At 40.6% G+C, this 18,051-nt stretch overlaps 2 protein-coding genes across 4 annotated transcripts in view; both read left to right on the plus strand.

Moving 5' to 3' along the window:
• Positions 1-18,051, plus strand: part of KIF13B (kinesin family member 13B) — a 196,917-nt gene that overhangs the window by 136,637 nt on the left and 42,229 nt on the right. For 2 of the 3 annotated variants that reach the window (XM_027598107.2, XM_027598108.2), the window contains exons 29-35: positions 657-712; positions 2,355-2,479; positions 3,953-4,129; positions 6,776-6,868; positions 10,184-10,336; positions 11,134-11,211; positions 13,169-13,222. In XM_027598107.2, the coding sequence (XP_027453908.1) occupies positions 657-712; positions 2,355-2,479; positions 3,953-4,129; positions 6,776-6,868; positions 10,184-10,336; positions 11,134-11,211; positions 13,169-13,222 (736 nt within the window). The remainder of the gene's footprint in view (positions 1-656; positions 713-2,354; positions 2,480-3,952; positions 4,130-6,775; positions 6,869-10,183; positions 10,337-11,133; positions 11,212-13,168; positions 13,223-18,051) is intronic. The other variant, XM_027598109.2, reaches the window with a different exon arrangement.
• LOC113924373 (cytochrome c oxidase subunit 5B, mitochondrial-like) lies at positions 15,925-16,353 on the plus strand. Its single transcript, XM_035726062.1, has one exon. The coding sequence runs from the start codon at positions 15,928-15,930 to the stop codon at positions 16,315-16,317; it is 390 nt and encodes a 129-aa protein (XP_035581955.1). The 5' UTR covers positions 15,925-15,927; the 3' UTR covers positions 16,318-16,353.

The following is an 18,051-nucleotide window of genomic DNA, read 5'->3' on the forward strand; positions in this document are numbered from 1 at the left end:
GGAAAAATGTTTGAATTAGAGGAAGTGTTAAATTATTTTCATGAGTTGGAATAACTATGGCCTAAAACTGTGTTTTATTAAATAATATTGTTATTGGCCCAAGTAATTAAGAATTCTGAGAATCTAAATCAATATTTAATACCACTGCACTTAGCATTAAAAAAAAAAAGTTAATATGTTAATTACTTGGGTCATTCCCTTAAAAGACCATTCAGTCATAATAAAATTGCATCTCCAGGAGTTTTTGGTTTTGTGCTGGCTTAAATTGTACTGTCAGCAAATGTTCTGTGCCACTTTATAGAAATTAAAAATAGTAAATTAAGCTATATGGGGCCCTTAGGTATATAATTTTTTAAGAAAGTAACTTGAAACAAGGAAGCTTCAATCATAAACAGGTAGATATATCTTATAAGACTGAATTCAAGTATCAGAACATACAATAATTATACATGAGAGTACCAATGAAAAGAAGCAGCAGTTACAGGTAAGTCTTTGGGGGCATCTCTGATGTGAAATTGTAACAAAAACACAATACCCACAGTTATTATTGGCTTGACCTGTAATACTTCTCAGTGTGGATTAACACTGTGTCTCGAAGTACATGCTGCTGAGAAAGTCTGCTTTATTTGAGATGCTATTTGTTCATTATGTTTTAGGACCCCAGTTCCTGGGATGGAAACACACATTCCTGTTATATTCCTTGACTTAAATGGTAAGTTAGGAGGTGCTTTCTGAAGGCTTACCTCTGACAAATTAGTGTCTGAGTAACACTTAGATTGTAACAAAGTTTGCAGTTAGGCAATTCTGTAAGCCTAAGGTTAGGGTTAATGTATGCTGAGGGACACTTGACAAAGAATGAATTTTCTCTAAGAATAATATTTTTGTCAGTAGTAGGTTCTGTTTCATCCCGGCGCGTTCTCACATTTTATTCTGTAATCCATAACTGCTGTGTGTGTGCTTTGTTCTCCTCATCATGTTTGGATGTAGTAGCAGGTGTTTTCCTGCACTTCAAGTATTGTCTTCTTTAATTCTTAGGAAAATTTGACTTCTCCCTGGAAAGGACTAATAACTAGTGATGCTTATGTAGCATGCTTTCTTTTATCTGGTGTTTTCTTAGCATTATCTAATAAATTTCTCACTTTTTATCTGAGTGCTTATGCTCTTCATTCCTGCATTGCTTATTTATGAGAAACTGTCCATTTTTTCTGAATTTTTTCTCCTTCATGTAAAATATTTTGGATGTGGCTACATTTTACATTTACTCTGTCCAAGGAAGGAAAATAAAAATGAAAAGGTAGATTAAACAGCTAAAAATAAGGTAACAAAAGTCAGCAGTTAAATTCCTAAAACATCTGCAGAAAAGCTGTATATTACCATTAACTATCCTAAATATGCGAGTTTGGGTGTTCTCAGTGGTTTTCTTCCACCCAGCTGAAAGTGAGTTATACAATCTGAGGTATTTAGCATCTTGTACTACTTAGCTTATTTATACATATGGAAAGTTATTATATGCACACGGAGTTAAGCAAATAATACTTAGCCACTTCTACTGTCTGTCCATCCGAGAGGGTTTCAGGGTTTTGCCATAGCTCTCTATCCTACCTTGTTGTTCTCTGGTGCCTTGGAGGCTGAGGCTTACTTAGGCCTATCCTTATGTTAGGTTCCTAGACAGGTGAGGTGCTGTGTGTGAGTATGCCTGTACATGTGTGTAGGAGGGTAAGAGTGAAAAAGAATAAGCTTATAGAAGACCTGTTTGTACGGACATCCCAAGACATAATCAAGAACTTGTGCAGCCTGATGCCTATTCTTGATCCACACAAGCCCACATACTAGAGAGATACTTTTGATGCCTACTCACAAGCTTAAGATGGATAGGGGGTTGGGAGGACCAGACTTAGAACTAAATAACTAAAGGGTCAAGGGACAACCCGCCAAGTTTCTGGCTCATGTAGCCAATTGATCCTTTTGTTGAACTTAACTATCAGATAATTGGAATCCCTCTCGCTTCTCATTTCTTCAATGCACTAAAAGATAGGGAATTTGGGTTATAATCCTATCATTAACATTTATGGGCTGACCTTGAGTAACCTCTTGGGTATCTTGGCTTCATTTGCCTTCCGTGTAAAATAAGGCATAAAGGCAGGAGATTGGATAAGATAATTTCTTGAGAGTCTATCCATCTCTAAGAACTGTGAACTGTTTACTGGTCCTCTTCCATGTCATGTAAGATTTTAGAGGCAAAAGCAAATGAAATTTGAGGCAGTAGAATTTTAATAATAAGCACATTGAAATTTAGCTGGTAGGGGTTATCCTTTAAAATGATCTCTGATTTAATGGAACTTCTTCGCTTTTAGCTGATGATTTCAGCTCCCAAGATAATCTTGATGACCCAGAAGCTGGTGGATGGGATGCTACTCTCACCGGGGAAGAAGAAGATGAGTTCTTTGAACTGCAGATTGTAAAACAGCACGATGGAGAGGTAAACAAAGCCTAACTAGGGAAAATCAGATGAAAAGTAGTTCTTTAACCTCTCCATGTGTCTCCTGAAACAATCAGCAGTGTAATCGTTTTAAGGCTTACATTTCTCAAGAAATATAAATGAAAACCTTTCATTATGACTTCCAGAAAGAGCAGAACCCCTTCCAGAAGGAGTGGGCAGTCACATTACGTCCATTAACCATTTTACTTCCCCTCCTGGTAAAGGATTTCTGTTAGTATTCATAGTTCAGGTCAGCAGTGGTCCCTTTGGGGAAATGCTCCTGAAGTACGTGCAGGTAAAGCAACACAGTGTTTGGGGTTTGCTTTGAAATTCTTTAGTAAAGGCTTTTTTTTTTTTTAAGATTTTATTTATTTTTGACAGAAAGAGTGTACAAGCAGGGGACGCGGCATGCAGAGGGAGAGGGAGAAGCAGGCTCCCCGCTCAGCAGGGAGCCCGATGCGGGGCTCCACCCCAGGACCCCGGGATCGTGACCTGAGCTGAAGGCAGACACTTAACCGTCTGAGCCACCCAGGCGCCCCTTTAGTAAAGGCTTTTTAAGAAGAGAAAGAAAGAATAGATGAAGGCAGTGTGGCAAAATCTTGATAATTTTCGAATCTAGGTGATAGGTGTACAATGGGGGCTTACTTTCTAGTTTTGAGTATATTGGAAAAATGAGAAAGTAGTTTAAGCAAGGAAAGCTGATGGGATGCTTTGAAGGGTACATCATCCCTAAGTTGTATTCCTAAGATGCAAAGCTTTAATAAGTAGGGGAAAAAGCCCACACACCCAACTATGATATGTTCTGTACAACAGTGGGCCTGTCAGTGTCATGAGTGACAAAGAAAGGCTGGGGAACCATTCCAGGTTAAAGTAGACTAATGGGGCATGACATCTAAATGCAGTTAGTGATCCTGGATCGGAACAGTTGAAAGATTTGAATATGGACTATGTATTATAATAGTATTGCATTGATGTTAAATTTCCTGAATATAATTGTCCTATGGTTAAGTCAGAGGATGTTCGTGCTGTTAGCAGATACTTGCTAATGTATTTAGGCAGGTGGAATTACAGGTCTGTAACTTACTCTAAAGTGGTTCAGCAAAAAATAATCTTGTGTGTGTACGAGTTGTGAGAAAGAATGGAAGAGTGGCAAAATATTAACAGCCGGTGATTATTCTAGATGGAAGATAACACAGGAGTTCCTTGTCCTGAATTCACATCTCTCCTTTATGTTTGAGCATTTTTCAAAAGAAAAACATTTTAGAAGCCCGCCAGCCGGGAGTGTTATCCTCTGTACTTCCCAGACTATAGTGATGGAGGCCACATCCTCATATCCCAGAGTCTGTCAGGCCAGTTAGAGTAGATCGTCAACGATGACCAGTATGTTCAGCTCCAGCCAAGCCAGGATGTTTCCTTGTGACGTTTTCTGTGTTCAGGAGGAGAAGGCAAAGCGTATTCTTTCTGTCTCTGCAGGTGAGAGCAGAAGCCTCTTGGGACTCTGCCGTGCACAGCTGTCCTCAGCTCAGTAAAGGCACCCCAGCGGATGCGCGCGTGTATCTGATCGTGCGGGTGACAGTGCAGCTCAGCCATCCGGCTGACATGCAGCTGGTGTTACGGAAACGAATTTGTGTCCATGTTCATGGCCGGCAGGTGAGGCATTAGTGAACTGACTGTTGAAGAACTGACTTTAATCACAGGTCCAACTTGAGTTCAGGGCCGGGAATGATTGCTCTGGCCTCCTGTCCACACAGCTCTGTGGGGAGTTGAGCTTTCCTCTTCGACTCGACTGCTGCCATCGTGTAACCATGCCTGCTGCATTCCCGGCATCTGCCGTCCTGACTTCCTCATAGACAGTGTTCGGTTTTTATGATGAGTCTTTCTTGTTCCATAGTCACAAATGGGTGCCCTGGAGCCCCGTCAAAGCGAAGTTCTCTGTGTTTGTTTTTGACTTTTTGTTTGGGTTGCACAAGACGTGCCAGTTCTCTGCAGATTAGCTGTTGTTTGGACTCACCCTCCGCTTCGCGCTTCTTTCTCTCCCCGCAGTCATCTCTGCTAATTCGTGGACTCTTATATTCGGAGAGGGTACTCTGTCAAGCTTTTGGGTAGCAAGACGAGTAAGAATTAGTCTGCATCTTGAAGCCGCCAGTGTCCGTTGGTCTGTGTAGCTGAATAAACAGGAGACACCTCTGTTGAGATAGAAGGCAGGTGCTTCCTGAGTGCGGGAAGACTGCCGGCAAAGCAATGGAGAACTCGGGGTGCAGGCAGCTCCTTCATGGAGGGGGGTTGGGGGGGGAAACAGGCTGTTCAGTGCAGAGGTAGTGAGGAAGGACGGCAGGGCAGGCTCAGACCTCAAGTGGCCAAGTGTGACCGGCACTGTGACAGGGTGGGCCGCAGAGGCTGGGGCCCTGGCTGTCCACACAGTTGCAGCTGGATTATGAGGCACCTCGTGCCTTATGACTGGGTTTAGTAGGAATGTTCTAAAGAAGAACATAAACTATTTCTGCCATTGGCTTTGTAAATACAGGATTTGGGAGGCTCATTCCAGGGATTCTTTGAACTGTCAGTGCTCACTCTTTTCGAGGCCTTCTCAATACACTGACTAAAACCAGGACAGATGAAAAGAAATCTTTTCATTTAAAAGAGCACAGTCGCGGTTGACAGTCCTAGATGTAACCTCCACCTAGTTCTAAATGTCACACTGGTACCAGTCTTTGAAATGAAGACTGTTGGTAATGCTGTTAAAATTGCAGCTCTTTAGCTTGGCAGTCCAGCATCAATAAAATCTAGGTCCTTGGGTCAGCCATAGACGTATATGGTGTGTCTCCCATTCACTCTTTTCTCCGGCTCCCTTTTCTCGGAAGTCTTTAAGGGATTGAAAAAGACAAGTTGCTCTTGAGGAGCATTTTGAAGAGTCATTTGCCATTCCTGAGCTAGAGATTCTGCTTGCCAGGCACTGAGACTGACCTGGTACAGCCACCAGCCCCACAGAAGCCTTAACAGAAAGGGTGCATCATGGAGTCACCAAGCTTCTTTTGGTGTTTTTTTTTTTTCTTTTGGGTTCATTTTTAATTTTTTGATATAACGACAAGAAGTTGCCACCTTTTTTTCCCTGGTTGAAATGATGTGATATAATCAATTTGATACTGAATGACGTGATAGTATTTTAGGGCATGCCAGTTTCCCTCCCAATTTCAGATACTGCAATCTTAAAAACTGCTTCTTTATGGCAGAACAGGGACTTCCTTATGATGCTAATATACGCAGATCAGTTTCAATAGTTCCATACAGAAAGAAAAGAGAAGGTAAGGTAACAACAGCTCCCACACCTCCCCACCCCACCTGTTAAAAAAAACAAAACAAAACAAAAAAAACCTTAGCTGTTCCCTGACAGATGTTAATGGGCAGTGGCTCAGCATTGCAAGGCTCAAGTCGAGGAGGGCTCTTTGCATTCTAAGAGCTACAGTCTTTTAAAAAAGTAAAGATCACTGAATAGGAAAGAAATTATTATTAAGTAGGTTTGTGAAAATATGTACTTCTAAGACCAAATGGCTTGATTTTTCTATTTTCTGTGGGGGTTTTCACAATATTTCCTGCTTCCCTTTTGCATGAGGGAAAAGGTTGGGTGTCGGTTTAAAATTCTCTCTTCTTATCTTTATTCACCAATTGTATTCTGCCCTCATCCCTGCTCTCTTCAACCTCTACAGGATGTTCAGTCTTAGCAGCATCTTCAAATGAGTCATCTATGCATTAATTCAACAGTTCAGTTCTTAACTGTGCAAAGAGCTCAGTCAGCATAAACAATGACCATGCACTCTTAAATCATTCTTCATAACGATCCTTGCTTTGGTCAAGAATTTAATGCCTGAACTTGTCAATATTCATGCTGCAAGATGTCCATTGTACTGGAGGAAAAAAAAGTGTAAGAGACACCAGTCCTCACTCACATCTTAGAAGGTCACTTTATTGTGTTGAAGTCAACAGTCTTATTTCTGTAGCCTTTAAGTAGAGCTGAACCATGATGCCCGGTGTCAGTTTCCAGAGTTTTGGGTTTATATTCTTCATATATTGGGGATAGGACCTGTCACATGGCAGGAACCTAATAAATTGGTTTTGTGTGCTGAGATGAAGTTGAAGAGCCTGTATTTAGTGATTTGGATTTCAGCTTGCTTATATTGGAAATATGCTCTGTTTCTTTTTGGTAAGAATGAATGCAGTATTCTGTGTGCTATCTCTTTGTTAACAAAAACTCAGTTTTTGAGGTAGGAAACCATATCTTTCTGTTTTGTTTTTCTCTAGGGTTTTGCTCAGAGTCTCCTAAAAAAGATGTCACATCGAAGTTCTATTCCTGGCTGTGGAGTGACTTTTGAAATTGTCTCCAATATTCCAGAGGTGAAGGATTGAATGAAGTTTGAGTTTACTAAAAATAAACATGTAAAAAGAGCTAACTCCCTGAAAGTCACCTGCCTAAAAAATATATAGTCAGTAAAATTGGGTATTTGGGCAAATGCTATAGATTTGTAGAGGAAATTTCCTAATCTTAATGTGATTCATTGTAAAAAGTATTTGTGGCTTTAAAGGTTCTGGTTTTAGTATTTTATTAAAGAAGTTCCTTTTGAAAAGCAAATCAACACTCTTGGAAGACAAACACTCCCTTTTACTCCTGGTAACCATAAGGTAACAATATTGTAACCCTCAAAGGGAGACAACATAGCACAAAATAGAGATTCAGGCTTTCATTTTAGAATCACACAGAAATCTTATTTTTGTCACTTCTTAGTGAGGTGAACTTGGTAAGTTACTTAGAGCCTAATTTTTTTCATTTATTAAATTGGGTTAGTGATAGCTGCGTACAGGGTTGTTTTTAAGGATTAAATGAGATGCTGTATCCAAGTTGTTGTGCACACCCTAAAAAGTCAATTGTAATTGCCGTTATTATAGTTCCTGTCATTATTTTCTTCTCCTTATTTCTCTTTCTGAACTGAGAAAGTCATTGGAATCAAACACATGGAGTTTGAAATACCCCTGATGGGTATTTTAAAGCATGAAGCTTGCTGCATGATATAGTTTATATATATGCTTCCTAATATTTAATCCCAGATTTATTCACCTGGTCTGTGGCACAGCTGGTAATGGAGGCCTTCCTTATAGGGGTAGGGGAAGGGAGGGGTCTAAGAAAAGGACCATGGAAAAGAGAGAGAAGAGCATTTCCTTATGTCATACTCACTCTCTGAAATTGAGGAGTGAGTGAGGAGATGCAGATTGTACTTTGTGCAAGTGGAGAAGTGGGGACATGTGCTGGGAGCGAACACTCCCTGCTAACCACTCCGTCCACATCTACATCGTTCTCTTCGTTTTTGAGGGCTGGATGTTGTTGATTATGTTGAGTGTTTGAGCAGTAGGTGGACAAAATATATTTTAATACAGAGATCAGTTTTTAGAAGGCTGAAAAGATTACATAGTCCTTAGGCTTTGTTTTAGATTTCTTGTACTGGATCTTCAAAGTGTTAGACTTCCACAGTCTATATTAGCTGTTTAACTATTTAATTTGGAGCCCGCTGAACGTTTAAAAACTAAGTCTGTTGCAGACTAGCAGCAAAATCTTGGGTCTGTAGTAGATTACTCTTTTGTCTACTTAGATGCTCAGCTAGAGACTTACTATTTATTCTCTGTGTCTGAATGTTTTATGTGTTCTGAATGGTTTCTGGCTGTTTCATATCTCAACTCTATAAATGGTTTGAATGCAGTTGAGAAACAGTGACCGCTATAGTGAACTCCCTTCCATTTTTCCATTTGTCTCATCTTCCTTCCCTTCCTGTCTCATCCCTTCCTGATTTTAGATTCTTTATCCTCTTTAAAAGTGCTTTTATTCTCTGGGTGATATGATTTTCAAATGGAGGAAATGTTGGGGGGGATCAACTGAGAGATAAGCGTATAGCCTCGTGTGATTTGGCTACCTGTTAATAATGAGCCACACATCTAAGTTGGCAAGTTTTTTTTTTTTTCCACATTATCAAATCTTGATGATAAAGAAAAAGGCACAGTGAGACTTAAAACTTATAATGAAAGGACTGCACTTCGTTTATTTTTTATTTAAAAACAGAATAAAAAGATTCCTTGAGGAGCCAGGTTTATCATGAAAAATCCTTAAAAAGTTCTTTGTGTTTCTTGTTACAATAGCTCTGAGAGCTTGGTGGCAGAAAGAACTGATGATAGGCCAGAGAGCAGGAGATAATTTCCCCTTTCTACCCCAAGACCCAGTCATTCCACCTCTAGGTGCTTACCCAAGAGAAGTGACTGTGTGTGTCCATAGAGATATGTATAAGAACACTCAAAGCAGCTTAATCCAGAGTAACCTAAAACTGCAAACAACCCAAACATCCATCAGTGGGTGGATAGATAAGGAAATTGTGGTATATCCATAGTTCGGAATATCACTTAGCTATACAAAGAAATGAAGTTCTTGAATGAATCTCAGAATCATTAGGAACTTAGGTCTCCTGACTCCTGATAAGAGTATTCTTTCTAAGTTCTAATCTTGCCTTTTTTGCCAAGTATGTGGCCTTCCTCTTTCCTCATCTATAAAATGAGGATGATTGCTTCTTTTCAGGGTTATTAAAAGGCTCAAGTGAGTCACTGTAGGAGGTAGAAGAAGTTTTGTGAACGTAAGCCACCTTCTAGATCCTTCCATATTTTATCTGTTCTAAAGCTCATTTAAATTTTTAAAAATACTTTTGATGTTAGAATGTATCTTATAATTGATATCTTAAAATTAATTGGCAGAGTTTTTTCTTTTCTCCTTAGTGGTATATAAAATAACGTGTTTTTTTCTTAAAGTTGATGGCATCTTAAGATGCAGTGGCATATGGCTATATATTTTGTAGTTTTTGACATTAGAAAAAATTCACAAGTAAATAAAGTATCAGATTTTCTCTGAGAAGAGTAATTTGTTATGAGCCAAGCTAGCTTGACATGATTAAATGCACTAACAACGGCCCTCCCTGACTCACGAGCATCCCATTTATATGCATGGGCCACCCACATCAGAGGGGCAGGGGTGGGCTCTGTGGGAAAGCACAGTGAGCGAGAATTTACCTAGATATTTTTCTTCTTGGTGGGTGCTACACTGCCTTTGGCCTCTGTCACTCCAGAGTTGAGGATTGAGACCAGTTTTAGAAGCTGCCACATGTTGAATGTGTAGTCTGTGTTCTGCTGCTGAGTGAAAGGGTTGAAAGCCCTACTTTTCACTCTTTACTCTCCTGTGTCTGCCTCATACTAGTATTGTTTGGACCCCAGCTTCTCATTCCTATCTCTTGCCTCAATGATGTATTTCTGAAGTATTGTAGTGGTGGTTATATTTCCAGCCGTTTCCACCAGATCCTTCTAACCAGTAACGTTTTCGTTTGCAGTAGGAATGTAGCAGAGGACCGTTTTATTGAGAATGTGCTGTGTTTCAGGGGCACTGTGTTCAACCTTGCAAGTTAATCTAACCACGATTTATACCATGATTTCTGTGGGAAAATGCATTTTGAGTTCCAAAAGCTGGCGTTAAAATGGAATTTTGGAATACATCCCATTTTCTAGATCAGTACTCTGTGTGTGTGTGTATTTGTATAGATCAAGAAGCTTTTATATTTTCTTCTGCAGAGTACTTAATTTTAATTTTAATTTAATATTAATTTTAATACACAACTTTCTGTTCTCCAGGATGCCCAGGGAGTAGAGGAACGAGAAACATTAGCAAGAATGGCAGCTAATGTTGAAAACACGGCTTCTGCTGACTCAGAGGCTTATATTGAAAAATACCTCAGAAGTGTGCTGGCTGTGGAGAACCTTCTTACTTTAGATCGTCTCCGCCAGGTTAGCCAACAGAACTGGTAGCAGCGGTGCTGACCCAGCCTGATTCTCTTCGCTTCTCTGCAATTCACAGTGTTGTTACATCTAAACTTTTGAAGCATCTGTTCAAGTGGAGCATGTTAATTTAGATTAAACTTGTCAGTTAAGTCTGTGAACATACAAAAGCTCCACTAGGGAAGTTAGTTTTACCAAGACGGTAAATGCTATCTATCTAGTTGCCTTGAGGTAATGGGAGAAGATATTTCACTCTTGCTGGCCAAAGAATTATTTTAAATCTTTGATAATGGACAATAATGTTGCTGAAGAAATATGTAGGAATGTGGCAGAATGGGCCCTTTCTCGCTTAGCTGGACATGCCTGCCACAGCCTTAGAGTACATCTCTAGACGGGGTAATAGAGATGCCAGCAGTAAACCTAATCCTTAGTGGAACCCTAAACCTCATTTTACGTAGCAATATTGAGACTTTTTTAGGTTTTAACCAAAGATCCTTATGAAAAATAAAAGTGAATGATCTAATTTTGACGATCTTTCCCATGGGACTAACTTCTGGCCAGTTTTAAGGCAGCCGTCAGTAGATAAAGAAGAGAATGATCTAGGTAACCTCTCCACTATACAGTTAACTTTGAGTGTTCCACAGCGATTGGAATTAGGTCATTCCACGCTGTGAAGGAACAGCCATGATTTCAAGAACCAGGAATGTGTATGTAGAGACGGTAGCTCAAAGACTGCCGTACGTGGTATTGCTTTGGCGGTGAGTCTCTGATCTGTATTTTTCCTCTGTACGTTTTCTGACTGACAGGAAGTTACTGTGAAGGAACAGTTGACAGGAAAGGGGAAGCTAAGTAGGAGGAGCGTTAGCTCTCCCAACGTGAACAGAGTGAGTACATGGACTCCATGTTCTGTGCTCTGCCTGAGCTCTCCTTCCCTGCTCCTCTTTCCTTGGATAACTCTTGTATCCTTCAACTCTCCCCTCAGATACCATTCCCTTCTCCGAACTGATTTAGGTGCCCCTGTTCTCTACCTGTAGCATCTGTGCACACCTCTGTCCCTGTCCTCACCAGTATGATAGGGAAAGTGCCCATTTAAGTTAGTCTCTAATGTTTCTCGCTCATTTTTGTATGAGCAGTGCCTAGCTCAGTGACTGGGTGTTCAGTGACTGAGTGTTGAACTAAAGCAAAACTAGCTGCATGCCTTGAACAAGCCATTTGAATTTTCTGGGCCTAACTTAATTACTTTTAAATTGAGAAGTCTGGACTCGGTTTACAAACTGAATTGCTTAAAGGCCATCCAGGATAGTATAAATGAGTAAAATAAGTTAGGTATGTTTCATAACAGTGTCTTAAGTTTGTTGTTTTTAAAAACATAGGTATAATTTATGTGCATATTAAGCACACAAATAATTCTTCACAAAGAAATATGATTGTGGCCCTATGACTTATCTCTCCTTACTTTTGACAAAGATGGGGATATGAGAAATATTACCTTTGTCTAACTTTACACCAAGAAAAACCACAGTACAAGCATTGTAATGAAGAGCAGCTGACCCTTAGCCTTAGTGTTTGAGAGACGAAAGTGAGAGGTAGGGAGAGTATCAAATGGGAGGGCACGCATGGCCCCTGAGTGACTGAATGACATCACTAATGATTTCAGACTGAAAGATTGGGAACATTCTCAAACAGTAAGAAATACTACTTTCTTTCTTTTTTTTTTTTTAAAGATTTTATTTATTTATTTGTCAGAGAGAGAGAGAGAGAGAGCACAAGCAGGGGAAGTGGCAGAGGGAGAAGCAGGCTTCCCGCTGAACAGGGAGCCCGATGTGGGGCTCGATCCCAGGACCCTGGGATCACGACCTGAGCCGAAGGCAGACGCTTAACCAACTGAGCCACCCAGGCGTCCCAAGAAATATCACTTTATTTCAACTTAAAATCTCATTTCTTCAGAAAACATTAAAATGCAGAGATACTTACAGAGATTTGGTATTTAGAATCCTATGGTTTAGGGACACCTAGATGGCTCAGTTGGTTAGGTATCTGCTTTTGGCTCAGGTCATGATCCCAGGGTCCTGGGATCAAGTCCCACATCAGGCTCCTTGCTCAGTGGGGAGCCTGCTTCCCCCTCTGCCTGCCGCTCCCCCTGCTTATATGTGCACACGCACCCTCTCTCTCTCTCTCTCTCTGACAAATAAGTAAAATCTTAAAAAAAAAAATCCTATGGTTTAAGATAAATAGCTTGTGTCTGTACGTCTGCTATGAATATCCAGAGAAGGAAGTTGTAAGATCAGGACATGGTAAAATAATTAGTAACCTGGTACCCTTTAAATAGAAGGGGATAAACAGACGAAGTACCCCTTGCCCACCCAGTTGTTGCCTCAGTATAAACTGGGTATCTGATCTTATATAAACCTCCCACCTCAAAGTTCAATTTAGTTACAAAAAAAATTGTGAGGGGCACCTGGGTGGCTCAGTTGTTTAAGTGGCGGACTCTTGACTTCGGCTCAGGTCATGACTTGAGGGTCCTGGGATCGAGCCCTGTGTGGTGTTCTGGGCTCAGTGCAGAGTCAGCTTGGGGAGTCTCTCCCTCTGCCCCTCCCCCACCTACTCCCACGTGCACATGCACGCTCTCTCTCTTTCAAAATAAAGAAATCTTTAAAAAAATTGTGCCTAATAATGTCTCAAAGTACACACTAGTCTAATTTACAAATGTCTTGACAACATCTCTGCTACCATCTGACTAACATTATGTTGATTTGGTTTTCAAATTCTTGTAGTTCCAGGACCGTAGATTTCTGTACTTTCACACCTAAAGGACTAATCCCCTTTTTATTTCTTCTTCAGTTGTCTGGCAGCCGACAAGATCTTATTCCAACCTACAGTCTAGGCAGCAATAAGGTAAGTGTTTATAAATATTTCTCTGTCAGTCTTAGACCAATTTCCCATTCGACTTTCCTCTTCTCAAATATCACATGTTCGTTTTGCCTGCTAGAATTTCTCCTACTCTTCTAGGCTACGTGAAATTTACTGGAAAGTGTTTACAGTTCATTTCTTTTTATCTGCCAGTTAAATTAAGGTTTATTAGACCTTGTTACTCTACTTTTTAAGTGTTAAAAACCAATTTTATTGCTTGAGTTCATGTTTCTGTATAAAATATTCTTCCTGTTTGCCCCAAAAAAGGAACTTTAAATCAGATTTTTAATAGTAAAATATTGATATAGTGATTGCAAATGTGTGAGGAATAGGAAGATTTTATCTGGAAGTTAGTATTATTTGCTAGAAGAAATTAAAATAAGGGAACAGAACTTCTGTTAGCTGGAATTTATTGTTAATGTAGTGTTCCCCAATTTAGCAGTGGTTTAAGCATAAATTCTTTATCATTTACTTAAAAGGATTATACTTGAAATTGTTGTAACTGGATGTCCTATATCACAGTTTTGTGCCTGACGTTTTTTGGAGAGAACTGGTTAGGTGTTGGTACTGTTAACTGTGGGCAACATGCTCTGTATTGGTATCTTAGCCCTTGAGGAGGGTAAAAGTGAACAGTGTCTTATAAAATGGCCTGATATCAGGGATTTGTTTGAAAATAATTCTCAGGGGACGATGGGGGTATAGATAAAAGCAGATTGGCTATTTAACGGTAATGATTATAGCCTCATGGGATTTGTTATACTACCCTTTCTACTATTGTTAATTACTCTCTACTCTGTTTTTGTATGTTTGAAATTTTCCATATAAAAATTTAAGAAAAAGAACAATTAGTTGAGGAATAATTAGATTTATTCTTAAGATCTAGGTTACTAGGAGTTTACCCCAAATACATAAAAATGTTTGTGTGTGTGTATGTATATATATATATATATATATATATATATATATATATATATATATATATATTCTCCATTATTTCAGGCAAACTCCTAGTAACCTAGATCTTAAAAATGAGCCATATATAGACATATAAATTGCTCTCCAACTCATTAATTTACTGATCACCCTACCATGTCTCTCCAAGTGTGCTAAGTACTACTCCTTTATACTGATCCAATGATAGGTTTGATCCGTTCTTGAAGAGCACAGCACAGGTCTCGATTACCAGAACAAACCTGAGTTTTTGGGAAATTGATTGTGTCATTATTTTTCAGTGTAAATAAATGAAATATTATAAGGAAAATATATTTATAAGGAAAAAACACGACTTTTTGTGGGTTTTTTTGGAACTACATCTAATCCATATTCTCAATTATATTATAAATTCCTTGAAATAAGTGGCCAAAATTTTCTATCTACCCCCAATCTCCTTATGTTTAAATAGAGAAAATAATAGTATCACTTGGAAGAAAATTACTGTGCTTCATTTACACCAAATAAATGGAATAAAGGAATGTAGATGCTATACTAGAAATATGATGGAGTAGGAGACCAAAGGAGGGAGTGGATGCTTTTAAAGGCATCATTCACAGACCAGGAGAGGCTGCAAAGAGGTGATAATCCCCCTAAGCTGAAAGACTGCTGAGTTCCCTCCGAGGTGGGGAAGGAGTAAAAGCAGCAATGTGAACAGAAGCATGGAGGGATGAACAAGCGTGCTATGTTCGTGACACTGCATGCAGTGTGACTAAAGGAGAGGGGTAGGTGGGGTAGAACCCAGAGAAAAGGGACCTGATTGTCGAAGTTCTAACATTATGTACTAAGGAGTAGTGGAGGAGGCAGGTAGCCCCTGAAGGACATGTTAAAGTTGAATTGGAAAGTGTTTTGTAACAGTCCACCTAAACTCGACTTGGGTTCCTGGCTGTGGCCCATAAAATCACATTAGAATAATGTATACAGTACAAATAACATACAGTTATCAAAGCAAAATGTGAAAAAAAATGTACTTCGAGGATGGAGAGATCAGGTGGGGAGGAGATTCAGCCGTGGGAGGGAGAGGGAGAGCAAATCAGGTATATTACGGAGATAGACTCTCTGGAACTCCATAGACAGGAAGCCTGGGTGAAGAAGGAGATGAGGGTGACATGTACCTTCTGGATGACAGAATAGAGAGATGAACTGTAGGAGGGGCAGGTTTGGGGAAGAAAACGATTTAGTTCCGTTTTTGACATGAGGTATCTGTGCCAGTTGAAGGGTCTGGAAGCCTGGGATGAAGACAGATTGGGGAGCTGAGGGCATCTTTGAAGCGGAGTGAGGGATTAGATCTCAAGTCGGAGCCAGTCGGCGTGATAATACTCAGGTCATCTGCCGGAGGAGAAGCTGGCCAGAAGACCCAGCAGAGAGTGGCTTGGAAACTGGGCCAGAAAGGACTTTTTAAGCTGTTTGGTTTTTTCCCCAAAGATTTTATTTATTATTTTAGAGAGAGAGCATGTGCGCACATGGGCAGGGGGAAGGGCAGAGGCAGAGAGAGAAGCTCAAGCAAACTCCTCAGTAAGTGTGGGGCCTGACACGGGGCTCAATCTCACAACCCTGAGATCACGACCTGAGCCAAAATCAAGAGTCGGACGCTCAACCAACTGAGCCACCCAGGTGCCTGGCTTTTTAAGTTTTAAGAAGGACTCTTTACGGTTTCCTCAGACTGTAAGATGAGGATGTGATAGTAAAGAGCGGGCGTGATGGCTTCAAGGTTACTTCGCGGAGTTGGAGCTCTGGCTGTGCAGGCCCTTAGGGCCCGCGGTCCCAATGGAGTCGCCGCGGTGCGCACCATGGCATCTGGAGGTGGTGTTCCTACTGATGATGACCAGACGACTGGGCTGGAGAGGGAGGTCATGATGGCTGCACAGAAAGGACTGGACCCATACAATATGCTAGCCCCAAAGGCAGCTGCAGGCACCAAGGAAGACCCTAATTTAGTCCCATCTATCACCAACAAGCGAATAGTGGGCTGCATCTGTGAAGAGGACAGTAGTACTGTCATCTGGTTCTGGCTGCACAAAGGCGAGGCCCAGCGATGCCCTAGCTGTGGAACCCATTACAAGCTGGTGCCTCACCAGCTGGCCCACTGAGCCTTTGCACTAATTTACTCAAAATGTGCTGTGAAGCTTCTTTGTTGGCTCCTTCTCCCATAAAAAAAAAAAAAAAAAAAGTTTCTTGGAGACCTTTCACAGGGCAATTTCTGTGGAGGGTTGGGGACAACTTAGCAGGACATGTCATATTAAATGAGTAAATGTAACATTACATATTTTTGTTACCTACCAGGACCTTCCCTTTTTTAGTCATCTTGATTTCTTGGAGTACCCTAGTGAAGAAGAGGAATTTTCACCCTCTCGGGTTTTACTGATATCATGGTGCCATCACAGCAACAAGGATATGGATCCCTCCACTCTATTTCAGGGTATATTTTGAGTTGTCACACACTGCAAACAAGTTAAATACCCTTTTCCCCCCCATTGCAGCAGTTCACAGTCTTCCTCAAAATTTGGCCTTGCTTGCCCCTCCCTGACCATATTAGTCCCCAACCCTCTGGAAGTATTGTCAGGGAAAACAGAAGGTGCCAGCCTGCCATTACTAACTTTGCTCCCAATCCAGCTGTGAAGCTATTATTTTTATCTCCTTTTGAACTCCTGGCATCCATGGGCCCTGAAATGTTTGGTACAAGGTGTAGCTGGGCTTTAGCAACATCTCATCACTGTGGCATCCCTTGACTTCTCGCTAGGGTAAATGAATGTCCACATATCATAATTAGAGACCTTTGGCTATTCAGTAGGAGAAAGGTAGAGGAAACCTGTTTTAAGATTTTTATGGGATGGGCCTGTTTAATGAGTAAGGAAATTCCGGCGATAGAGGATTGTAACTGTGATGCTAGAAAACAAAGTGAAAAGAACACGAAGGAAAGAGGATTTGATTCCAGACTTACTTCAGAAGGGAGTACAGAGTAGCTCCCTCATTTTCAGAGGAGGGGTTCCCTCAATGGTTTTACCATCTAAAGCAGAGCATCTTAAAAGATTTTTAGGAAAAATATATAGTCTTAAAATTGTATTTTCTTACTAGGGAGAAAAAAACCATTCCCCTGCTCCCTGTGGCCTTTAAATGAAACAAAGAATAACACTTTCAAATATAGCATTGCCTTGTATTCAAAATGTGTTTTTAATACTACCCATAAAAGAATTCCTCAAGACCAGGTAGTGCTTAAACTAACTGACCTACAAATTATCAAATTCCTATTAAACCCCTTGAGACAGCAGCAGTGCTTATATACATGTGAAATGACATATGTACAAGAGTGTCCATTGAAACATTGTTTATAATGGTGGAAGATTCGGAAACAAACTAAATGTCCATTGGTTTGGTCTGGTTAAATACACTTAATCTGGGCACATGCCACACCCTCCCCCCCCCCCCCGACATACACACAAATAAATAAATGGGTACTATGCAGCTGTAAAAATGATTAGGAACCCTTCTAGATACCAATATGGAAAAATTACCAGGATATATTTGATGATTAAAAAAATGAAGTGCAGAGGTGCGCCCAGGTGGCTCGGTCGGTTGAGCATCCGACACTTAGTTTCAGCTCGGGGTGATTGCAGGGGTCACGGGATGGAGCCCCGAGTTGGACTCCCCTCTCAGCAGGGAGTCTGCTTGAAGAGTCTCCCTGCTGCGCCTCCCCCAACCCCTCTAAAAAATAAATAAATCTTAAAAAAAAAAAGTTCAGAGGGGTGCCGGTTCAGTCAGTTAAGTGTCTGACTTGTTCTCAGCTCAGGTCTTGATCTCAGCGTCATGAGTTCAAGCCCTGTGTT

This window comes from Zalophus californianus, chromosome 2, assembly GCF_009762305.2.
Source record: "Zalophus californianus isolate mZalCal1 chromosome 2, mZalCal1.pri.v2, whole genome shotgun sequence".
NCBI classification, from domain to species: domain Eukaryota; kingdom Metazoa; phylum Chordata; class Mammalia; order Carnivora; family Otariidae; genus Zalophus; species Zalophus californianus.